At 54.4% G+C, this 24676-nt stretch overlaps 1 protein-coding gene across 3 annotated transcripts; it reads right to left on the reverse strand.

Annotated features, from left to right (window-relative positions):
- Positions 1-4941: 4941 nt before the first annotated feature.
- NFE2L1 (NFE2 like bZIP transcription factor 1) lies at positions 4942-22964 on the reverse strand. Of its 3 annotated transcripts, XM_006120471.5 has the most exons (7): positions 22810-22964; positions 19889-20101; positions 19067-19578; positions 9982-10197; positions 9313-9402; positions 8784-8945; positions 4942-8163 (listed from the first exon to the last, which is right to left on the reverse strand). In XM_006120471.5, the coding sequence occupies exons 3-7, from the start codon at positions 19574-19576 to the stop codon at positions 6829-6831; spliced, it is 2313 nt and encodes a 770-aa protein (XP_006120533.1). In that variant the 5' UTR covers positions 19577-19578; positions 19889-20101; positions 22810-22964; the 3' UTR covers positions 4942-6828. The 3 variants fall into 3 exon arrangements, with proteins under 3 accessions (XP_006120533.1, XP_075767561.1, XP_075767562.1); XM_075911446.2 differs by lacking the exons at positions 19889-20101; positions 22810-22964 and adding an exon at positions 19755-19841; XM_075911447.2 differs by lacking the exons at positions 19067-19578; positions 19889-20101; positions 22810-22964 and adding an exon at positions 10480-10654.
- Between the last annotated feature and the right edge of the window lie 1712 nt (positions 22965-24676).

Raw genomic sequence — 24676 nt, forward strand, 5'->3', positions numbered from 1 at the left:
CAGTTTTTAGCTGGAGTAAAGGAGCTTTGAGCACTGCAACTTTGTCACCATCTTTCCTCATTATCAGCAGACTGGTTGGGGTCAGTTTCATGGTTTCCCTCCCCTTTATAATCGGGCCCATCCTACCAGGATAAAGGCCAAAGGGCCTAACTTCTACAGGCTTCACTTTAACATCAGCACTTGCAGGAGCAGGCTGAGACTAGGTGAGTCTTTCACACCAACAGGGAGAAGGAGGGGAAAATGATGTAAAACCACTAATGTTTCCAGGGTGCCACTGCCCTCTGTGCACCATTGACTAGATACCAGATGAGTGACACCCATTTTGAGACCATGCCAAGCAGTATTAGCCCAGGGGACAGTAACATTGACAAAGAGAAACTGCCAAAGCTATTTCAGGCGCCTGATCACCGCTGCTATCTAGTGGGATAATTTTGGAAGCTTCCAGCCACTGCATGGCTTCCAAAGCCGGCTGGAGAGTCACTGGCTTTAAAGAGCCTATTCTGCCTTAAGCATGAACAGCATCTACAGAGACCTGGATACAAAACAGTGCAGGGAACGCTGACCCCTACATCTAAAGCCACAGTAGGAGCTACAGCACATGTGGCATGACCCTTCCTGATGGTTGGGAGGAGGGCTGGGGAAGGTTTACCTTAGGGAGGTAGGCTTACCCATTAAGGCTAACTGTTGGCACTGGAGTAGCTCCCTCCTTCCCCCCCCCCCCCACGGGCAGTGAGGGGGGCTGCTTCTGGCCAACTGGAGCAACCCCCCCCTTAATTAGTTAACTGGTTAAACAATGGCTACATCTAGACTGACATTTTCCGCAAATGCTTTTAACGGAAAAGTTTTTCCGTTAAAAGCATTTGCGGAAAAGAGCGTCTAGATTGGCACGGACGCTTTTCCACAAAAGCACTTTTTGCGGAAAAGCATTCGTGCCAGTCTAGACGTGGTTTTGCGCAAGAAAGCCCATGGCCATTTTCGCCATCGGGGCTTTTTTGCGCAAAACAGTACTGAGCTGTCTACACTGGCTTTTCCCCCGAACAGGAGCAGCATAGTATTTGCAGAAGAACACTGACAATCTTACATGAGATCATCAGTGTTCTTGCGCAAATTCAAGCGGCTAGTGTGGACGGCTGGCAAGTTTTTCCGCAAAAACGGCTGCTTTTGCGGAAAAACTTGCCAGTCTAGACACAGCCAATATGTTTAGCCAGTTAGCCAATTAAACGGGATTTTACATCCCTAGAGATTTAAGCATGCTGCCTTACCTGGGCTTTCCTAGCAGAATTGAATCACATTTTTTGAAAAACTAGTTTGTGCACCCTGCTACTTTGCTGTTCCTTACAGCAGGTTTCCTTTCCTACGTCTCGCAGCTGCTCCGGGTGAGTTGCAGCGCAGAAGGATGTTCCTCACCCTTTCACTCATACTGGTTTCAGGGAGGGCATTCACGAAGAGCATTCACTTAATGGCCTCAATTTTGAATCTAGCGTTTTGGCCCATGGTGGTCCCATTAAGAGCCATTTATTTTCTCTTAACCAGGAGGAAACTGCTGGGCTGTGTCTACATTGGCACGATCTTGCACCAAAGCGGCCGCTTTTGCGCAAAAACATGCTGCCTGTCTACACTGGCGGGGAGTTCTTGCGCAAGAGCACTGACGTTCTAATGTGTGAAATCAGGGCTTCGTGCGCAAGAACTATGATGCTCCTGCTCAGGAATAAGCCCTTTTGCGCAGCTGTTCTTGTGCAAGAGGCCAGTGTAGACGGGCAACATGAATTTCTTCCGATGGTTAAAATGGCCACCAGAGCTTTCTTGCGCAAGAGAGCGTCTACAGTGGCACGGATGCTCTTGCGCAAAGGCACATGCGAGTGTAGACGCTCTCTTGCGTTAAAGAGTATTTGCGCAAGATCATGCCAATGTAGACACAGCCCTGGAGTGCACTTTACATTCCTAAGTACCGGGGGGTTTTAGAAACAGGGTGAGCAGGTGGAGGTCCATGGACTTTCCAGGGAAGCTAAGGTCCAATGTCACTTAGGTGGTTTTTAGCCAGCGTTCGCGTTCAGGCGTATTCCTGCGCGGGTAGCCCTGGTTCCACATCTGTAAGCCAGGGGAGCGCCTGTCTGTAAAGTCCTGTGGGATCCAGGGGCGAGAGGAGAGAAAGGAGGGAAGTAGAAGTGCAGGAGGGGAGCAGTCTGGAGCTTACAGCAGGCCAAGCCCTACTCGGCCGGTAAACGCAACAGGATTGCCTGAGAGCAACTCCATGCAAAGCTTCCAGCCTAGGAGCAGCTCAGCTCTGGAGAGGGAAGGGAAAACCCACAACAGCCTGGGTCAGGGCCCCTTTTCTCCTGCTCCGCTCGCCGTTGAAGGATGGACAGGCGGCTGCTCACAGCATGGAGCTGGACCTCAGGGCGTGTTCACTTTCTACGTCCACTCCAGGGCTTGGGACCCCGGCCAAGGCGCTCCGAACGCTTTCTTGTTGCCTGTGTCTCGTTTAGAGTGGCAGCTCCTTGGGGCAGGTCTACCGCAGAGGCCAGAGTGGCAGCTGACAGCTCTGTTGTGTCAGTGCACCTACCCCAGCGTGCAGCAGCAGATCCCGCTCACCCGGCATTCCCCTTGGAGAGGGAGGGGTAAGCCCCTGGACTGAGCGGGAAGGCCCTCGCTGCTGCAGCGAATATTAGCTTGCCGGAAAGGCAGCAAATGGGCAGACACGCACTGTCTGCCAATGACAGCGGCATGAGACAAACCCACGCTCAGCCTGGCAACCACCCCCGGGCCCTGGGCCAAAAGGGAACAAGAATAAACCCAAAGAGGGAGGGGTAAGCGAGGTGCTTTGGAAAACTCCGCAGCAGCTCCGGCCCTAGCGCCCCGACTTCCCGAGGCTCCTTGACTTCACTTGGCAACAGGACGCAGGCCTCACGGAGAGCTAGCCCCTCGCAGAGGTGGGAACGAGGCTCTTCCACGCTGGCCGAGGCCCCGGCTGCCACTTTCGTTTTCCTTCCCTGAACAGTTGCTCCAGCCTGCCTCACACGAGCCTCTTGAGGAGCCAGTTGCAGTGTGGCGGGTACACCGCGTCCTGACCCAGGGGACGAGCTCTCAGGCGCTGGCTGCTGAGAACGGGGGGGCCTGGGAGCAGAAGAGCGGCGCCTCCCTCCAACGCACGGCAGGCGCAGTAGTAATGGAGGTTCCTTGGGGGCTTTAGCTGCCTCCCAGGAAGCAGGACAGCCCCTCCCCCGGCTCCTGTGCACGTTCCCCTCGCCTCTTGATTTCCGCGCACCCCGTCCGTGGCCCCACAAAGTGGCAGAACCTCCTCCTGGCGGTGGCCATTTTGAAGACCAGGGAGTTAAAGTTGGCTGAGGGCAGGACCTGCAGCTGCAGGGCCTATTTCTGTCCCTCACGCATCCGGGCAGAGTTCCTCCAGGAGGCGATCGCCGGCTCCCTCGATACTTTCAAGGGGCAGGGGGCGCTGTGCTCGGTGTCCCCATCCCGCTCCTTCAGGTTAGCCCTTTGGCCTTCACTCCTACTCGTGTATTTGTCCGACGCAGTAGCTCCTCACTGGGGGAGGGCCCTTGAGACTGGACCCCGCTCCAGGGGGATTCCTGGTTTCTATTCGTGACGCGCCAGGAGTAGCTGAGTCCCGGCCTAGGCCTGTGCTTTGCCCTCTGGGTTGACAGGTCAAAGTAAGCGGCACGAGGCTATTCCCTTTGGGAGCCCACATCACGGACTGCGAGCTCCAGCCCAGCAGCAACCAGGGTGCCCGCTCCCCACAGCGTCATACTCACGTTCCCGCTGCGTCTCGTTTAAGCCTCCAGCAGGACTTTGGTTCTGACTCAACTGGCAAGAACCTCTCTCCTACTCCTCTTCCGTGCCGCAGGCTCTTGGATGGAGGAGCTTTCCAGAGAATTACTGCAGCAGGAGGAAGACCAAGCATTGCCATCACATGCGACTCTCAGCAGCCACGCAGAACCCCTGACATTTTCTACATGGCCCCTGTCTGACCACGCCTGAGCGGGGGGGGTCGTGCTGCTGCAGGAGCCCTGCAGGCTGCCCCGGAAGAGACCCTAATCTGCCCACCGAGTCCTTCTTCACTCCCGAGTTAGCCTCCCCAATGCACAAAGTGGCTGCAACTTCCATTCAGGGACTGGCTCCTAGGGGAGCTGCAGGGTGCGTTGCATTCCTACGTAGAGCCCTGCCTTTCTTTGTGCTAGAAGCGCACGGCTGGTGCGGAGAGCTGGCCAGCAGGCCCACGCGCAAATACAGGCTCTCCCAAGCCACGGCACCCTCTGCAGAGGGAGAGGGGGACGATTCTGGCAGGTGCGGCAGGAAAGGAAGCTCGTCTCAGTGGCTGCTTTTCACTAGGGAGAGGATGGAAATACAGAAGTAGCTGCTGTTTTCCAGAGCATCCCTGCTCCCTCATTCATGCAGGATTTTCTTAGGCGGTCCCAGGCAAGAACACGCCCCCCCCCCCCCCCCCCCCAATCACTAGGCCTGAAACCTTTTAGCCCACTAACGCGGTCGGTAGCTCTACTCCACCGATGTCAAAATTCAGTTCACTCCAGTCGGGAGCATCTCTGTGCTGGAGGGGATGCCAGTGTAGCGTGCCAGCCCTTTGAGACCAAGGACATTTGAAGTTCTCAGAGTCTGAACCTACAGCGATGGAAGCACACGCTCCGATAGCTCCTGCCCTCTCGTCAAAGGCAGCTCGCCTTGCTCCCTCTGCTCGCCAGAGGCCAGAAAGGGCCTTCTGACGACAGAAGTCAATAGCAGAGACTTACAATGGTTAGGCCCCGTTAAAGCTCAAGAGGCAAACCCAGAACGTCTCTACCCAAGGAGGAGTCATTCGATGCAGGCAGGGCTGTTACTCTATACAAGAAACTACCCATCAGGATCATTACTAGTTTAGCGTCCCTTCTGCTAGCAAGAAAAAAAAAGACTCCGTGAAACAAATGGACATACAGTGAATAAGCCGTTTTATTTGTCCTGTGCTCACACAATCTCTTCTCTCCCTGACAGGTCACAGAGCATCAAAATAAATCTTCTAAGAGGAAAATAATTTAAGACATTCACTCAAGGCTCCATTCCGACCCCCCTGCACCCGAACCACCTCTCCACTACTTGTGCTTCATCTCATGCATATAAGAAAGTAAAGCCATTGACTCACAGAAGTTAAAGATGGAAGCAACCTGCTTAGTCCTAGCTAGTCCATCTCCTGCTGTCCAGCATGGGACCATGGCACAGTGAATATACTACCCAAGCGCCCGCAGCTCGGCTTTGAAGATAGCCTGAAATACGCATTTTAGACCAAGCCCGCCTCCTTTTGCGGGGCTGTCGTGTGCAATCGGAGCTCTCCAGGCTGCCAACAGCAGACCTTTGCTCTCGCGTCTCATCGCCAGCTTCCTTGCGCTGCAGATCCCATGTTCTCCATAGGATGCACGTTCTCCAGTCAGTGCTCCGCCCTCACCCCATAGGACACGCACAGGACTGGCTGGGAAAGCCATTTTGCTTGTCAGTTGCTGGTAAAAGTCAGTACACGCCCAGCTGTGCTATATTGTAAATACAGCTTCTAGGATTGCCTTGGCCTCAGGGACCAAGACTAGCAGCAATCAAGGCACTACCCGCCCCCCCTTTCTTAAAACAAAGGACGTCAGACCAACACCTAGGGACAGAAGAGAATCTTATCATGTGTTCACACGGTTACACTGAGCAGCTCTGAACACTGGGGCTTCTCTCACTGCGCACAAGCACTCTACAGCCTACTGGGAACGCGCCCGAAACACAAAGCGTGGTTAAGAAACAGGAATCCGAACAGATGTCTAGTTCTATAATGACAAGCCCACTTCTGGGGTAGGAACCATCTGCTCCCCTTATTGTGCGATATGCCCACCGGGATTGCGACGCCCAACCCCACGTCTCCTTTCAAGCCATCCAGCAGCCAGCTCCTCAGACTCCTGCAGCCGGAAAGGAACGGACTGCAGACCAGCTTTAGACCCAAGTCCCCCCACCCAACGGGTTCCCTGGCCAGTCTGTGGAAGGAGACGGTGCTTGCCATGTCGGCTAACGCCACGATGCTGGCTCATTGGCAGTGACACGCTCGAGTTTCATGGGGGATCCATCACAGTGGTTCTATTAACCCTTTCCAGGCCCACCTACCCCACCGCTGCTCACCCTCCTCAGGCCGCAGACCTTCGCAGCGCCTCAAGGTAAGAGCTCCCATCTCTCCTCGCCCCATCTAAGGATCCTCAGACCGGAAAGAGTTAATGAATGTCACCCCCGCATGTGTTTTCATGTATGCACTGGTCTGATCTAGGAAGGGGGAAGTTGGTTAATCTGGAATTAAATCAGGTTTTATCACACACCAATGTCAAAACTGGTTCAGGGAAAGAAAGAAAAAAAAAAAAAAAAAAAAAAAACGACTACCTGAAGTCACAGAACTTTGGAAGTTCAGAAAAGTCTCTCTCCTATAACTTTGTTTTAAGCTCATTTGCTTAAATCTCTTGAAGCCAGTCCCTAAGCAGTAGTTTCTCCTTCTTCTGCAGATTCTCACCACCAAGGATGCCAGCTTATTCCCCAGACTCAAAGGATCCCAGGCCGTAGAGGGAGCTGGGCTTGCCCAGTTCACTGTCTGTTGCTCCCTGGTCACTCCCTGATGGGAGCCATCAGAAACTCACTGTGCAGGTCCTGCACCCTCCATGTGCAGCAGTCTCTCCCTATACACTGACCGGCAGCAGTCATGTTTGAGAAGATATATTGGATAAGAAGGCATGAAAGTTCCTCTAGTACTTCCAGGCTCGGCCCTTCTCCAGTTCCTAACTTTAGTGAGCGCCCTCCTCCTCCCCCGGCTCACTTCCTCCTGTCTTTCTGCTTTCTCTCCTGCCGCCTGGCCTGCTGGTCGGCCAAGGGGCGAGGGATCAAGAGCACACTGCCATCGTTGGCATACTGGAGGGAGTACTGATTTGGAGAGTAGGGCCGGCCGTTCTCATCACGCAGGCGCCCAAACACTTCCTGGTACAAGTTTTGCACCTTCTGTTTCATCTGGCGAAGGGACTTGAGAAATTCCACCTTCTCCCTGAGCAGTTTGGATTTGTCCCTCTGCAAGTCTTCCACGTCCCGTTCCAGGTTCAGGATGGTGTCCAGTTTCCTCTTGCGGCAGTTCTGGGCAGCCATCTTATTCTTGCCCCTCCTCCTGATGTCCCGGATCAAGCTCAGCTGTGCCTCACTCAGCTGGTACTTGGAGAGAAGCTCATTGAACTCCTCCACTGGCAGGTTTATGATCTTCTCATTGGTGAAAGGGATCTTCATGGCCCTCGCTCGATGCTCGTCCCGGCTCATCTGTTTGTCCAGGAAGTCAGATTGCTTCTCCTTGCTGCTCTTCTTCGCTACAGCTGGCAGGTGGGGCTCGTCAGGGTCCTGCGCGCCAGGTGCCATGTTATAGGTGTGGTTGTGACCAACATGCTCAAGGTAAGGCAAGTAGCGTAACTCGGACGGGTCTTGATAGCTCATGCGGCAGAACTTGCTGTACTCCGGCTGGTATCCAACTGCCCCTTCTGTTTCTTCAAAGTCCACATTTTCAGAGTCTGAGCTATAGCCGACGGCGCCTTCCTCGGAAAAAGAGGAAGAAGAGGAGGAAGAGGAAGAGGAGGAGGAGGAGGAGGAAGAGGAGGCTTCTGAGCTACTGAAAGAAGCAGGACTATGGCTAGAGTCCAGAGAAAGCCCTGAGTCAGAATCAAACTCTTCTTCGAGCTGAGAGGCTTGCACTGGGTTGAAACCTTCTTCAATCGCCAGGTCCATCAAGCTGATCTCATCAAGCATGGCTTCGTCTAGAAGACCTCCCAAGGGGTCAGGCAGGCCAGGGCCCGTGGTCTCGTTGCCTGTGCTGTTCAGCTGTGGAGGGAAGAAGATCCCACTCAGGTTGGTCGCTCCGAAGGTGGTGTTGAGGCCAGTGGAGTTGTCCGGAGCCAGCTGGAGCAGGGCTGAGCTGCTAGCCACGGAGGGGCTCTCGATCTCCGAGCTGAAGAGGGAGGACAGGTCCTGTGCGCAGCTCCCCAGAGATGCCTGATGCAGGCTGACGTTCTGATGGATGGGAGTGCTCGGCGCGAGACTGTAGTTAGCAGCCAGCGGGTCTCCATTTGTGCCATTGTACAGGATTTCAGTGTCCGTGTTGCTCACTTCCATAGCCTGAAAGATTAGAAGCAGGTCAGCAAACGATCCAGTCTCAGGGACCGTCCTCCCCCATGGCCTCCTCGCACTGCCACCGCCAGAGGCAGCAGAGAGAAGAGTTTGCAGAGCTCATGGAAGGAGCGACTTCCAGCACGCTCGTGACGTTCGCAGGGCCTGGCAGAGTTAAGATTCCTGTTGCCAACCAGCAGGAATTCCCCTCTGCTCCAAACACAAGATGCAGTTTGAAAAGGGCCCACCGCCGCGGTGGCAGTGACTAACCCCAAACTACCACTGTGCCCTAGGACTCAGCGGTCTGATGGCTGTGCTAAGCAGCTAGCAGCAGCCACAGCAGCCTGAGCTGGGAACACCACGCAGCAGGTCTCACCCTCACCTAAAGAGCCACTCAGCATGTGCCTTAGACACCAGCGGGCACAAAGGGGAAGAGACACTACGCTGGGGCGTACGCATGGCGCCTTTCCAACAGCAAGCCTGATCCGCACCCACGCATGGAGTGCCCAAGACACACACGTGTGCCCCTCCATCGGTCCTGCTTCGGGAACCCACTGGAGGAAGAAAAGGGGGCAATGGAGAGCAGACAAGTAGCCACAGCAGAACCATTAGCAAGGACAAGAACAAACCTGCATTTCCATTATAGACATAAGGTCCTGCCACTGCTGCTCCAGGTCGAACGGGGACTCAGTCTCGGTCAGCAGAGGAGACAGGAGGCCGTTCTGGAGAGCTGGAGAGACGCTTCCACTAGGCACAGCTTCGTTTAGGTGGGAGGCATCTGCAGCTGGAAACTAAACACAAAGCAACTGTCAGCCACATCTGGTCTGCCGAGGAGAGGCAGGTCAGGGACGCCTTGAGCGGGTCTTTAGCAGCAGCTAGCTCTAGTCTGAATTTCTCCTACAGTTCACTGCAAACTAATTAGAAACAGACTCAGAAACCCTTAATTAATTGTGACCATCTTCCCCATTGGCTGCTTCCCACGAGCTGTGCCTGAGCTTTCTTAGACAATTAACCCAATCTGCTGCCTGTTTCATGGTCTCAGGTGCAGTCTTAAATGGGAGGCAAAAGGCATCAAATCCCAACTCAGCACTAAGAACGGGCTCTGGGTGGTGACACTTGAGTGACGAGTGGAGAAGGGGTTTCCACCTTCCCACTCACCTCCGAGTTCTCCCCGAACGGGAAGCTGGCTTCCAGCAGCCTAAGGCACTCCTCCAGCGACAGGGCCGTCTGATCCTCCACGCCCGCCACCTGGGACAACAAATCATTTCAGCAGAGTTTACTGAAGGGCGGGAATCTCCCGAAAGGGGGGGGGGGGAGGTGTTTCTGAACCAAGGACATCAGAGTCCCAGGGGCTTAGCACGTTCTTCAGAGAGAGTCCAGATAACCAGAGCCTCCAGCACTTTGGCCTCAAGTTGCATCCTCCTAGCCAGACAGCACCTGCCACAGCTTTCTGAAGCTAGCCAACGGTGCATGTCCTGTTCTGTGGTAGTGACCCTGGAGCCTCCAGCCTGCTTCCCGGCAGCAGACAATCAGGGTGCCAACAACTTCCTGGTTTTTCCCCTAATTCGCCTCTGTGTTCCGAAGTTCTCTCTAGGCTGGGTGTCATACTGTCCTCCAACATCCCACAATGCCATGCAAATTGGGGGGGGGGGTCTTCCTGCCTTTTCTTGGCTCTATGGCCATTGCCATCAGCCAGAATGGAAGGAAGAAGGGACACCACTCAGTGCCGCTCCTAAGAGCCTGCCAGCGGATGGTTCGTGCCCTTCCCCTGCCCAACGGCAGACATCCCAGAACACTGCAGTACAGCCCTGCTCGGGAGGCTGTTACCTGTGCAGGGAAACTCTCCCCCGTCTCTCCATCAACTAGCACGTTTCTCTCCACCGTCTCATTCCCGCCGCTCCTCCAGCTGTCCCCAGGCTCCCTCCCATCGCTCGGTTCTTTGTCCACGTCGCTCTCCTTCTGGCGATGGCTGTAGTCAAAAATCTCTCGCCCAGCGCCCAGATCAATATCCTGTCTCCACAGGATGTCAATCAAATCGATGTCCTGAAAGACACATAAGATTTTCCTTCAGCACTCAGTGGATCCATCTACACCCCACCATGGAGGGAAGACCCTCGTCTCCCCTTGTCCCCCAAGTGCTGCAGCACAAAGTCAACCTCCCCTGGCCAACACCCCTCCCAGCCCACCCCGCAACGCTGCCGCTCCACCACAGCGAGCCCTCCCACACCACTCCCACCCACATGTGGCACAAGGGCCCGTCCCCCCCTCCCGGAGCACCTTCCGCAGCAGTTTCTTTCACATCCCCCCGCCTCCATCATCACTCACTCCACAGCCCAGTCCTTCACTCCTGCCCTGCACAGAGGCCAGCGGCCACGCCGGCTTTGCACAAGAGCCAATGGTCATTCTGCCCTGCTAGGTCTCTAAACAGTGTGCAAAGGAGCCAGGCTGGAGAGAGAACAGAACTCCATTGGAAAGCGACTTCCGCTGTCTCCTCCCTGCTCCCCGTGGGCTCCTCCCAAGTCAGGCAAAAGGAGCCTGCAGCTTTAACAGCGCTGGGCTGCCCGGCTGGCGAGGGCCAATTGTCAGGCAGGATTGCTGCTCCACGGAGGAGCTTGCATCAGCCTATGGTGCCATTCTTCCCATTTGCATAAAGGGGTGGAGAGCACTGGAGAGGAAAAACCCTGCATTCCCAGCCACCTGATGCAACTTGAGCTCCCCGCTGCCTGCTCACCACGGAGATGCCAGCCCTGCCCAGCCCCTTCCCACAGAAAGCCCCCGCTCTGCCGCTCCTTTAAGCCCCTTCTGGGAACTCGGTCAGGTCCCCTCCCGCTACAGCCATGCAAAGAATCTGTGTCCCTGAGCGTACTGGGACACGCCTGTCGCCACCCACCTGCTCCCTAGCATCAGCGGAAGCCCGACCCCAAACTCCAGGTCCCTAACCCCATAACGTCAGGAATCTCTTCACAGCCACCGCTACCCACAAACCCCTCCCTCCAATGCCAGCCCACACCGACGCAGAAACCCATGCTGGCTCCACCCGCAGGGGCCTGTGAGTAGGACTCGGAGCCCCCAGGCCCTCCCCTGGAGTTAACACCTAACCCTGGGCAGGGCAGATTCCTCCCCAGCTTGCATCCCCCCCACCACAGCCCAGTGGTTTGGTTTAGTGAAAAATGACGGCAGTCGCATACTGCACAGTTTACTGGGGAGTCCTTAGCATCCCTCTCCACGGCTGCCCCTTAACGATTCTCCCCCTCCCTACAGAGGCCATCACATTTTGGACTTACAAAAATGGACCAGAGAAAACCAGACTGCCCCCCTCCGACTCCAGGGACCAACCAGACGCCCGAGGTACCAGCGGCTTGCGAGGCCAATGTTACCAGACACCATGTATGTACTGAGGGACAGCATCCCAATGCTACCGAGGGACCATCCCCCACCCCCTTTCTCCAAAGACCAGCCCAAATGTCACCACCACATCAGCCTCCCCAAGGACCCTCTCAGATGACCCCCGCTCCCATCCTGAGCCAGACTTCCTAGGTCTCTCCCCACCATGTCTGCCTCGCCCGGAGCAGCGTGCGACGCTGGGGCAATGCAAGAGTTAAGGCGAGGGATACCTTTTTCATGTCCCCAGCTGCTGCTCATGGAGCTGTCCATGCAGATCATGGTCTATGTGGGGCGAATTCCAGGAAGGCAGAGCTGAGAGACCCGGGCGTGATGCCGCACAGACATCTCCGAGTTCGGTAACTGAGCTGGCTTTGGCAGGCTGGACCCCAGGTTGTTTGGAAGCCCCCTAACGACATGTGATCCACAGGTGCTGTGCTTCAGCCGGCCAGCCAGCCCTCCGCCCCCTCCTCCTTCCCCGAGCCGGAGATCCAATAATCTGCCCGGCTTGTTACTTAGGCAGGAGTTAGACCCAGTCCCCACCCCCTGCTCCGAGCCGAGGCTGCAGGAGATGGAATCCCCACCCCATGCTCAACACGGAGGCTGCAGCGCGACTGAACCCCCTCCCCCCCCCCCGCCTGCCGGTTACCTAGGCTGCAGCCAGAGCCAATCCCCTCCCCCAGGTCACCGCTGAGGATGCGGAGGGAGCCAGTCTCCTCCCTCCGCTTGTTACCTAGGCTGCGGCGAGAGCCAATCCCGTGCCCCGGGTCACCGCGGAGGATGCAGTGGGAGCCAGTCTCCGCCCCCTGTGCTCGTCACCTAGGCTGCGGCGAGAGCCCAGCTCCGCCCCCAGGTCGCTCTGGAAGCTGCAGCGAGGAGCCCTCCCCCCCCCCTTGTGCTCAGCTGCTGGGGCTGTGTCTCCTTGAGGTGCCCCACCCACCGCTCCCTGGAATGGTGCAGTGGGCTGGGGAGAGGCAGGGGGGCTGGAACACTGGGGGGGGGTGCTGAGAGCCACTGAACCAAGCCTGGGGTGCTGCAAACCCCCTCCCCCAGCAGCCTTAGTTCCAGCCCCAGGGGGAGAAGGGAGTGAACCATCAGAGGGATCTCTCCCCACCCTCCTCCCTCTCCAGGGACACTTACAGCATCTACTGGCCACCATCAAGGGGCCCTGGGCTGCATGGGACCTTTGCCAGGGTCCTTTACATGCTCCCTAGAAGTTACCAGCAGCTCGGCTCCTCGCTGTCGCACAGGGAGCTCCTCCTGGCTATTGCCATTTCTGCGGGGCAGGGGAAGGGCCCCAGCTTTGGTGCCACAGGGCCCCACGTCCTGCAAGACCAGCACTCACTAGGAAATGGGCAGCCGGCCTCCCCTACCGGAGGGGGGAAAATAGGTCACAGCCAGAGACAGGGAGACCGTGCCGTCTGCACATGTGCGGTGATGTCACTGGCAGAGGGGAGGATCTGCACATCGTATCTGCATGCCGGATACGAGCGTGAGCTTGGCCACTGAGTCAGTCATGGACCAGCAGCCGGAGAGCGAGCGAATTAGAAACAGGAACGGTTATACCCACCAGGCCAGTGAGCCATCTCTCTAGCGCAGGGGTGGCCAGTAACAGATTCTTCAGGAAGGCGGAGGCCTCCAAACGGAGTAAGCTGCCCACAAAAGAAGTTTCTGCCTGCCCCTTGGTGTCTGGCATATGCCATGAAGCTAGAGGCGTTTATCCTTTCCACGCTCGACTCTTCTAGACTACTGTAGCCTGTCGTGTGCCGCTCCCGCCCCCACCGCAAGTTTCACCTCACTTAAAGCCACTTGCTTCCAAAATCAGACTTGATACAAAAGTCTCACAGCACACTGACTGAAAAATGACTGACTCTCATTTTTAACATTATAGACCAATCCAGACTACAAATACTGTACTGACATTTGTCTATGGTATCCAGAGCAGCATAAACAAGTCACTGGCTGCATGAAATGGTAGTTTGTACTGATTTTGCTAGTGTGTTTACGGAGCCTGCTGTAAAACTAGGCAAATATCTAGATGAGCTGACGTGATTCCACAGGGACCCGGACCCCTAGTTGATATAAAGCAGTGTATTTCTTTTGGCCTAACAACTGTGATGCTCTCTCCTTTTCTATATATAAATCTAATCCTGTGTTTGAGTCTTGCTAAGTTTTGGCCTCCATGATCTCTCGGGGCAGTGAGTTCCACAAATTAATTGTGTGTTGTGTAAACTGTTATTAGCTTTTGATCTGCTGCTGTTCAGTTTCACTGCCTATCTCCTGGTTCTTGCACTATGGGTAGAGCTGCAGGCGTGTCTCAGCATTTAATTAAAAAAAAAAATCAGAGCCATTCTAGTAAGTGTCATAAGTCACACAGGTTCAGTGACTGCTCTGCGAGAGCAAAAGTACCCTGGGGGCTGGAGGGAGCACTGACCAAGCATGACAGAACCCTCCACCCCAGCATCACAACATTAAGCTCGGCCTGAGGGGAAAGGCTGGAGACGGAGCGACCCCACACTCATCCCAGGAGTGGTAGCTTCCGGGCTTGAGATGGGGCATACTCTGCACTCACCTCCAGCCCGAGATATTCCTGCACCCCACAGGGCAAGGCCCAGCACCCTACTCTGGGTATTGCAGCCTGGCATGCCAGGTAACAGCATTGCCATTATGACAAAAGGGCATCTCAGCCAAATAAGAACGGCCACACTGGGCCAGACCAGCTCTAGCCCTGTGTCTCATCTGCCCACAGCGGCCAGTGCCAGGTGCCCCAGAGGGAGTGAACAGAACAGGGCGACCTCCCCTGTCGCCCATTAGCCTCTGTTTGCTGGAAGCGGGGAGGGCCACCATCCCTGCCCACCCTGGCTAATAGCCATTGATGGACCCTACATACCTGGTCCCAGCGCCCAGAGCAGGGAGTGTGACCCAGCCCTGGGTCTGGCTCTCCTCTGTTTCTGCTACATCCTTCAGCTACCACAGTGCACCCCCCCCAGCTTTATGTACAGGGATATATCCTGACTCCTTGTGGAGTCCCATGGAAAGCCCTTGCACTCCCAAAGCACTCATTGTGAAATATCCATTTACTGATCTTATCTGATCCAGGTCATAACATCTGGATTGCACGCTACATCAAAGCTCATGGCACCGACTTTCCCCCCCCGGGGGGGGGGGCAAGTTCCCTCTCATCCTAGACTCCACCCCCACCCCATCCCTTCCCTCAAACTCCCGCCCCAGCCCCATTCCACCAAGCTCCAGTCCCGGAGCACCTATAGAGTCAGTCCACCCCTATGGCAGAGCTAACCCTCATTAACTACAGTCTCTGCCTTTCCCTGCCAAACACGCCATGACTTGGAGGCCTCTCAGAAGAGCCCGCTCCGAAAGCAGATGCTGTTTACAGTCTCGCAGCAAGTTAGAACTCAGGACAGAGTTAGGAGACCTTCATTACATTGCCAGCTCCACCTCTGGCTTGCCCAGCGTCCCGCAGCAATGCGCTGAGCCGCTCTGTGCCCTGGTTTCACCATCTGTGCACAGTGACAATACTTGGCACGGAAACTGGATTTTGCATCCACAGATCTTAAAGCACTTTCACGAAACGGACAGAGGCCTTTAGCCTCATGACACAGATGGGCAATGGCCAGTTACCTGTCAGTTCGGACATTGACAAACACTTTGCAAGCAGTAAATGCTATTTCAATACTTAAAAGAAAGCTCTGAATAAAGGTGGGCTCTCCCTATCTAACACTGCGCCTCCCAGGAGCCCAAGCAGACACCTAAATCCCCTCAACCCAAAAAAGAAGGAACCCATATCCCTCCTCTTTAAGGTTAACAGAAACAGTATGTCCTCAGCTGGTCACTTTATCTGGTTGCCCTCCCTTAGGAGCTGACTGTAAACAAGTCTGCTTTATACAGACAGCCAAGTGTAAGAAGATCTTACCCGCGTGCTAATACCCTGTTCCCAGAGTACTGGGTGGAGGGGGGCTTTGTCATACTGGGATAATACCCCACACCAGCAGCTCATCACATGTTCCAATTGCTGGGTATTTTTATCCTCTTGTTGTGGAAATGTTATAGGGAGACCGTAATCCACAGGGCCAGTATTTCCAAAGACCAGTCAACAGGAAACCAATTCCCTCTCCAATGCTGCACTGAAGGAAGAAGAAACACCTCTACAAGAGACACTCAGGTAAAACACACTGCCCTTGGGATGCTACAACAGCAAAACAACGGGATGCTCCCAAACAGAACCCACCCCAGGATATGCCACTAGCAGAACGTTCATGGAACAGGACTGTAAGTCAAGTTCCAAGACAGAATCGTCTTCAAAGCTAATCAGAACGATGAAACAGAGAGAGTCTTGCAGCATATCGCAGAGCGAGCGCCAGCCCCACGATACAAGGCACTTCCCCTGCAGCAAGATCTGCTCTGCACCATCCAATCTGAATAGTCTGGCAACATTTTAAGTGTCGGGAGAAGATCTGGGAAAAGTCTCTCCCCTCCCCTCACAACTGGCTGCCTAACGCCATTGTACTGTCTGCTTCCCACAGGATATCAGCAGGAGAGTCAAACCGCCAGCCTGTCTCGGGCGAATTCCAATTACAGTGTCTGCCAAGAACCGCACAGCAAAACACACCTGACCGAAAAAGCTTTTAAGTCCCTCTGTGACCACACAGCTGAATGAGGTGCAAGGCTCCAGAGAAAAACGATCCCTTAGATAATGCTCAGTATCAAGCCTCCATGGTTTGTTTGTAGCTTCACATCAGCCACATGTACTGACTTGTGCATCATTTGGGGGACAGAGGGAGGTACGAAATGCATGCTCACCTGGAGCGGATGGGTTGGGAGGCAGGATTTCCTAGCACTGCAAGTCATCGGTGCTGAACATAAATGGGGAGTCGGGGTGGGGAAAACTGGGAAAGAACAGGGTCCTAAAGAAAGTCACAGAGCATCTTCTGGGTACAGTTGTAAAGAAAAACTGAGGTGTGAATCAGGATTCTTAGTGAAAAATGGAACAGATGTGGGGAGAAAACATGCACTAGACTATGTAGAAAACAAAGAAAAGGTTAGGCATCAAGAAACCAGCAATGATACCAACCTACAAGCCACACTAATCAGCTGTAGGATTCTTCCTATAACCTCCTCTAACGCCAGCTTCCTAAATACACCCCACCCCCGCCACACACACACACACACACACTCACTCTTTATATTTACATAGAATGTGGCATCAAAAAATCTCCAGGTACATTACCCCCATTCTAAAAGGGAATCACCCCAGGTACAGGGAAGGATGGCCTTGTGGTGAAGCCACAGGATGGGAGCGAGATCTGAATTTCTCTCTCAACTCTGTCACAGACTGTGTTGACCATGGGCAAGTCACTTCTTCAATGCCGCAGTTCCCAATTGTAAATAGGGGCTATGATACACCTCTCTCACGCGACTGATAAGAAGCTAGATTTCTGAACATGTGTGTCAAGTGTTTTGAGATCCTCAGATGGAAGCTTTATCATAAATTATTTACTTGTCCAGGATCACACAGAACGTAACAACTGAAAATACAAAGCATCTCTTACTCTCAGGGCTCGTCTCAGCAATCGATCCACGGGCGGTCAATTTATTGCGTCTGTTTAGACGTGATAAATCAACCTCCGAGCACTCTCTTATCAACCCCAGCACTCCAACAGGAAAATAAGAGCATCAGCTTCCACCTTTACTGCATGGAAGACATGGCGGTAAGTCAGTCTAAATTACATAAGAACGGCAAGACTGGGTCAGACCAAAGGTCCATCCAGCCCAGTGTCCTGTCTGCCGACAGTGGCCAACGCCAGATGCCCCAGAGGGAGGGAACACAACAGGAATCCTCACGTGATCCCTCCCCGGTCTCCTGTTTCCAGACAAACAGAGGCCAGGGACACCATTCCTACCCATCCTGGCTACTAGCCATTGATGGACCTAACCTCCATGAATCTATCTAGCTCTTTTTTGAGCCCTGTTAAAGTCCTAGCCTTCACCACATCCTCTGGCAAGTTGCATAGCTTAGATCAGTGGTCCCCAACGTTGCGTGGCTGCCGGGCACCCAGGGACAGAGCCACTCACGTGCCGGGTACACGGGGGTGGGGCCACGCATGCGCCGCGCACCCGGGGGCGGGGCCACCCACGAGCCATGCGCCCAGGGTCAGCACTGCGCATGTGCCGCGCGCCCGGGGCTGCCCACGAGCCACGCGCCCAAGGCCGGCACAGCACATGTGCCCTTGGGGCCGCCCACGCGCCCCAGGCCGGCCCTGCGCATGTGCCGCGCGCCATGGGGAGGGGCCGCCCATGCGTCCCGCGCCTGGAGCCGGCACCATGCATGTGCCGCGCACCGGGGGTGGGGCCAGCCCAGATGTTTCAGCGGGCGCACAGAAATCCCCCGGCGGGCGCCATGGCGCCCGTGGGCACCACGTTGGGGACCCCTGGCTTAGATTGATGGGAGTGTAGTGTAGACCAGGCCTCAGTGCCCTGCTCTAAACACTAGGTAATACTGCCTGACTTAGGTCTCTTAGCCTTTGGTCTTACCCACAGCAGGAGCCCTTTCTAGTGGGCAGGGGAAGGGGCTCACACTCAGGTAAGTTGCTCCATGCAGGTTTCCAGGGACACACTGCATAGTACCAGATCTGAAGCAGGATGTACCACTTTCCTCTCCTGGGTGAACACTTTCACATCAGAGACATTTATGCTATTCCCTGCCTGGAGCTGTGCTGAAGTCCCATGACAGAAGCTCAGGACAGCCTCAACAGCTGTCCACAGAATTCCCCTGCTTCTGATTGCAAAGAGCTGCCCCTAAGCTTCACCACAGGATTAAGGATCAGGACGGTTTGAACCTCCCTATGCCTACTCTCCACCATCTATAATAGGTTGTCCAAGCGGCAGCAGTTTAGGAGAGAGGCTGTAACATCCATGCCAACATTTTCCACCGGAATTCATCACTAGAAGCAATACAATACAGCCACGGGGAAGCAAAGCCAGAATGTGCCTTGACAAAGAACGCTAATGGAAACAGCGTAGCAGCTGCTGAGGAGTCAAACACATGGCTGTGTCATAGCAACTAAGAGAATACATTTGGATGGGAAAAAAAAGCCATTTTCCAATTCACTCTCCTCCCCACTCTATGTTGACAACCAAGCTGTAAACATTATTTGGACAAACTCCAGAGCCAAGTAATCTACCACCCACATGACTCATGGGCTGTTACCCAATACTGGGAAATCGACAGAAGGTGCTATTGTCTCATTCCCATAAATGCAAATCTCCACTCAAACTGAATTACTGACTAGCCACCCGACTGCAGACCAAGACACAGCCCCGCCCCCCTCCAGAACATCCAACCTCACTATTCAGTCCAGTGCCATGCAGCTCATCGATACCTAGGGAATCGGCTATTCAGAAGTGCAGAGCACACCCGCTTTCAGTGGGCATTGCAGAAGGTACGCACACACAACGTCACACTCCAACCGTTCCCTTTCTTTGGAACACATCTTTCCTAAAAGGTGCTGCCTACCTCTTTGGTCAAGTCTCCATTCACTGGAGGAGCCACTGCTCCTAGGTCTTCCAATTCTTCACCAAATCCTTGCTCAGCTCCGCTCTCCCTCATGCCATTGTCAGGATTGGTCCCATCTTGCAGGCCACTGCCATTCTCAAGGGTGATGGCTGGGCTGGGCTGGGCATTGGACACAGAACCCTCCGGGTCTCTATGCACCAACCAGGCATTTACTTCGGTGGTGGGCACCTGGAACCTGTCCAGGGCCCTCACCTGGTTGAGGAGCCTGCGGGCTGTGAAGTAATAGTCCAGGTCTACACTTTTTGGATGGATGCCATATCCGTCCAAGGTGTTCCGCAGGTTGTGGAACTGCGTCTGGGTGTAAGCAGAGCTCTGGCCCAGAATGATTTCCCTCAGAGGGGGAAGCTGCGAGTTCAGGTAGGTATCCACGTCCACACGAACACCTATCAAGCTGAGTAGAATGGTGAATTGAATGAGCCCTTCAGTGAAATATTTCTTCAGAGAAAGCATTTCTGGAAGAGGAAAAAAAACAAACATGGGTGGGGAAACACAGCAAAAACCGAGAGCTCAAAGTATCCTCATTCACCAAGAGGGAAAGTTTTAGAAAAATTCAAAGCTTCAGTTTTAGGTTCTCTTTTTTAATCCCCCAATTGTTCCAAAATCAGGTTACTCGGGAGAGCCAAATTACCTATCTACAATCTCCAGAGGAAAGAACTTATACCCCAGTAAACAAAGTCCCTCTCCAGCACGCTCCCCTCCTCTTCAGAGCTATTGCTGTTTGATAACAGTCCACGAGGTTACATATAAACCCATGTGACTTACTGTCTCAAAAGTCCACATGCAGTCACTTCCTCTCGCCTTCCTGATTCACCACTCTGCTTCCAGAGCAGGGTGTGTTCTCTAGCACAAGTAGCTGCTGCTTCTCCCTCTCCTCTGGGTTTGAGAAGCTTCCTGAAGGAAGCTTGAAGAGTCAAAGATTTGGAGCAAGGAAGGGTTCAGCGACTCCTCCAGTCCTGGCTGTGGTTTCATCAGAAGCTGAAATAGAACCACAGAACAAACACGATAAGACGCTGACGAGACATCACCCTACACATTACACATGCAGTTGCTATACTGGGAAGCATCAGTTTCACCGCTGTATATAAGCCATGTACAAAATAAAATCGACTGCCCTCCAAAGAATGGCTTGCTGATGAAATATCCACAAAACAGGGGCTATCTTTTGAGTTAATGTTGTACGAGTTCCCCTCTCTGCTCTATTCTTAGGCTGGTGCGTCAGCTTCCACTCTCTGAAGCAGGAATTCAGCTCTGACTCCCTTTCACTCCAGTTTTCAGTGAGCTTCCAATCAGGGCTTTATGCAGCAAATAAGCGGCCGTGACCACTGCACAAGCAAATGTAAGCAACCCCAGGGCTCGCTACCTGCCTATGCAGTCCTTTCTCCTCTGCCTGCCACCACTCACAAAGGAGCTTTAAAGAAACAAAACAAAACATGCTTATGATGCATTTATTCCACAATGTGACCTTCCTGGGCAATTCACCACACACCAAGCGTCCCAATTGAGGAGAGTGCAATTTTGCAGTGAAATTTACACCCCTCCTCCACCATCTGTTCTTTCAAACACCTGTCCCACTTCAATGTATTTTGAGGATGTCACAGGGTACATCCCTATTTTTCACCTCCACCCAGTGTCCCTGTTTTTTTATAGGTTTCAAAGGTTGCCAGGTGTGGACTCAACAGCTTCTGAGCACTGTTTGTGGATGGATTTCTGTTCTCAAACTCCCAATATTGGCAAGAGTGGGAGGAGTGTTTAAAGTAACCCCTAATCCCCAAATCTCAGCTGTCCCTTCTGTTGTTATCCGCAACTAAGTAACCCCTCAAAGCAAAACAAGCACAATTTCAATTCCTTCCCGCCTACCTCATTTGTTAAGAGTCAACCAATACTTAGGTTGGGCAGAATTCTTCTTTTACAATTTCAACATCAATTGTATTTTTAGCATTTTTTTCAATTTTTAATCATTTAAATTTTTACAGTTATGGAAAATTATGCAGGCCAGATAATTATTTAATGACAGTGGAAGTTGAGATTCAAAACAAAGTTAATGCTTAATAAACATTAAAACCCAAATTATCAACATCACATGCCAAAATATGCAAAGTCAATATCCTTAAATCAAAGTAATACATTTTCACAAACTGTCTGTTGATTATCATTGATGGAAATATTTTCTCATCAGTTTGTGTGTATACAGAAAACTCAATATGTACTGATGTTCATGGATAAAAATCTACTTCTAACGAGCCTACATATAATTACAGACCAATTTTCTAATTTATCAACTCTCTCACTTGTCAGATCTCAATTAATCCAGCAGCCAAACTATTTCCTTTTGTACTGGGAAACTTTTTATGATGTAGTCACTCAGAAATTGAAAGGAACAAGGAGTCCCTGCCCACCAAGTTTTAGATTCCTCCCAAACCTTTAATTCCAGCATCTAGATCACTGTGCTTTTCATTTCCTCAAACAATTTGATCCTCTCTACATCTTCCCAAAGAGCACCCCAATCCTCATGGGAACAACAGGAATTCCCCCAGTGCTGAACACTACTGCAAAATGCATGAGAAGATAGGGGGCTGCCCGCTATTATTTAAATAGCACAATGGGGTGCCAGTTGCTAAAAACCCATCCACTGTACAGTCTGTTAAGTCCCTTTCGTCCCATCCACCCCAAAAATATCACTGCTTAAATTCTATTCTACTGTACATCATGTCCTGCATGCCCCTTAATCTCCTACACTCTCTAATTCACCTCCCACCCGTTGTCTGAACCCCAAGACAACCCCGTCCCTCAAACCCATTAGGGTAAACACCCTCCCTCGCACTTCCCATTTGGAATCTATGGGGTGGAAGGGAACTTCCCCCCCAACACTATTCTTGGGCTTTCAATCCTCCTCCCTAAACCTTTTACCCACATTTCACAGGAGATGTGAACCAGCAGAGGGGTGGGTAGAGGAGAATCTTCCTATAGCCCCCCAAATGCTAGTCTCCCCTTAAGCTCCAATTTTCCCATATGCACACACACTCAAATACATACCTCCCACCTGTCTTCACCCCAACTCTCCCTTACCCCCAGCTACCCACTACACCCGGCTCCCTCCTCCCCCCACCCCTCACTTCCTCTTCAACCTCACCCTGCACTTATCCCTGCCTCCCCCACTCTGCTCCCCTCCCCCCGCCTAGCCCCCCACTCTGCTCCCCTCCCCCCGCCTAGCCCCCCACTCTGCCCCCCTCCCCCCGCCTAGCCCCCCACTCTGCCCCCCTCCCCCCCCCTCCCCCCGCCTAGCCCCCCACTCTGCCCCCCTCCCCCCGCCCCCCCTCCCCCCGCCTAGCCCCCCACTCTGCTCCCCTCCCCCCACCTGCCCCCCCCCTGCTCCCCTCCCCCCGCTGCCCCCACCCCCCGCCTAGCCCCCCACTCTGCTCCCCTCCCCCCACTCTGCCCCTCCCCCCGCCTAGCCCCCCACTCTGCTCCCCTCCCCCCACCTGCCCCTCCCCCCGCCTAGCCCCCCACTCTGCTCCCCTCCCCCCACTCTGCCCCTCCCCCCGCCTAGCCCCCCCCACTCTGCCCCCCTCCCCCCACTCTACCCCTCCCCCCGCCTAGCCCCCCCCAGCCCCCCCCACTCTGCCCCTCCCCGCTCCCCTGTCTCTCCCTCTCCCCCCTCTCAGCGCCCGGTCTCTCTCCGGTACCCGCTCCGCGCGCTCCTCAGCCACGAGGCTTCCGGCCCCGCAGGCAGCCACCGCCGGCCGGCCGGCCCCACACGCTCAGCTCCAACAGCCTCTTCCCTGCACCGCGGGCCTGAGCCCGCCCCCGTGCAGCATCCCGCCAATCCGCCGCCGAGGACAGTGGAACTGACAGGTCGGTCGCCAAATCACCGGGCGAGGCGTTCCGCCCGCCCTCAGGGGCTGGAGAGTGGCAACTGAGCTACCCAATCGGAAAGCAGCAAGCCCAGCCCACCCCGCCCGCTCCCAAAGCCGCTTCAGTGACGGAGCGCGGCGCCAATTAGACAGAGAACAACAGCGAGCTCGCGTCAGAGTGAGTGACGGCAAGGCCGGCCAATCGCGATAGCGGATCTCGCCGCTCCGCAGACGCACACGTACGCCCGCCCCCCGGCAGCTTGAATGACGGCATCAGTGACCAATCACCTTCTGCGGATCCACTACGACGCCTTTCCCATGCTGTTGCCATGGCGATTCCCGGCTCCCTCCGGCCTACGCCCTAGAAGCCCGGCCTGGAGAGAGTGTAGGCTCGACCCGGCCATCAGGCACCAGTGCCTGGCCCCCTGTTGGAGCCCTCTTGTGACACCATTCGGCCAGGCCACTGGGGGGCCTTGAAACCACCAACTACCACCCGGGGCCCTCGAAACCGCCAATTACTACCCTGGGGGCCTGGAAACCGCCAATTACCACCCCAGGGCCCTCGAAACCCCCAGTTACTACCCTAGGGGCCTGGAAACCGCCAATTACCACCCCAGGGCCCTCGAAACCGCCAATTACTACCCTGGGGGCCTGGAAACTGCCAGTTACTACCCTAGGAGCCTGGAAACCCCCAGTTACTACCCTAGGGGCCTGGAAACTGCCAGTTACTACCCTAGGAGCCTGGAAACCCCCAGTTACTACCCTGGGGGCCTGGAAACTGCCAGTTACTACCCTTGGAGCCTGGAAACCGCCAACTGCCATCTTGGGGACCTCGAAACCGCCAACTACTACCCTGGGTGCCTCAAAACTGCCAGCTTTCATCTCGGGGCTGTAAATACCGCCAACTACCACCCCAGAGGCCTCGAAACTGCCCCTCCCCAGAGGCCTTAATACGGCCAACTACAGTGAGAGCCAATGGCAGAGCTGGAAATAGAACTGAGGAATCGGGTCCGCCAGCGTTGTGCTTTCACCCCTGGCCCATCATTCGTCATCACAGGGGCTAATCGCTCATTTCTAAGGTCCTTAATCGAGTGCCAAGGTTACTCGCCTGACCGTTTTTTGTCCTGTGCCTTTGCTAACTGTCTTGCGTTTTCGACAAGGCGCCCTTAGCTCGAGGGCCTTTTCCATGGAACCTTCTGCTTTAGGAGGTAGGACTGAAACTCCCAGCGGCAGTTTTCAGATCTCACCCTTAAGTCCTGCAGGTGCCTCAGATGAGTCTTCATCCTAGCACCCCGGGCTGCTTGTGCGTGGATCTCCGAGCACCTCACCGGCAGCACTGATCTGCTCTCTCTTCTGCTTGTGGAGAAAGGGGAAGCGACTGGCGGGAGGTCGTGCAGCGGAGCGGGCCAGCGAGTGAGCACCATCCTGTTGCTCTCTCCATTGGGTCCCTAGTACAGGACCTTTAATGTCCCCTCTTTCCATTTGCCCCCATGGCTGCCAGGGAGTCTGGGGTGCTGCGTATCAGTGGGTCCAATGTGATTATTGACCATTGGATTGTTCCGTCAGTACCCAAGTGCCTCTCGCCAGGGATGTGAAAGGTTAACTGGTTAACCCGTAAGCACTGCCCTTAATGGGTGACAGCTACAATTCAGGTTAACCAGTGGGGCTAGAGCAGCTCGGCACTTGCTGCAGGCAGGAT

Source organism: Pelodiscus sinensis, chromosome 29 (genome assembly GCF_052426305.1).
Source record: "Pelodiscus sinensis isolate ZL-2025 chromosome 29, ASM5242630v1, whole genome shotgun sequence".
NCBI classification, from domain to species: domain Eukaryota; kingdom Metazoa; phylum Chordata; order Testudines; family Trionychidae; genus Pelodiscus; species Pelodiscus sinensis.

Coding starts and splice junctions, on each gene's coding strand:
- NFE2L1 (XM_006120471.5), bottom strand. CDS start 19,576: ATGCTTTCTCTGAAGAAATATTTCACTGAAGGGCTCATTCAATTCACC. Junction 10,198..19,066: donor ATGGAGACTTGACCAAAGAG/GTAGGCAGCACC, acceptor TGTGTCTTTCAG/GACATCGATTTGATTGACAT. Junction 8,946..9,312: donor CGTTCGGGGAGAACTCGGAG/GTGAGTGGGAAG, acceptor CTTTGTGTTTAG/TTTCCAGCTGCAGATGCCTC.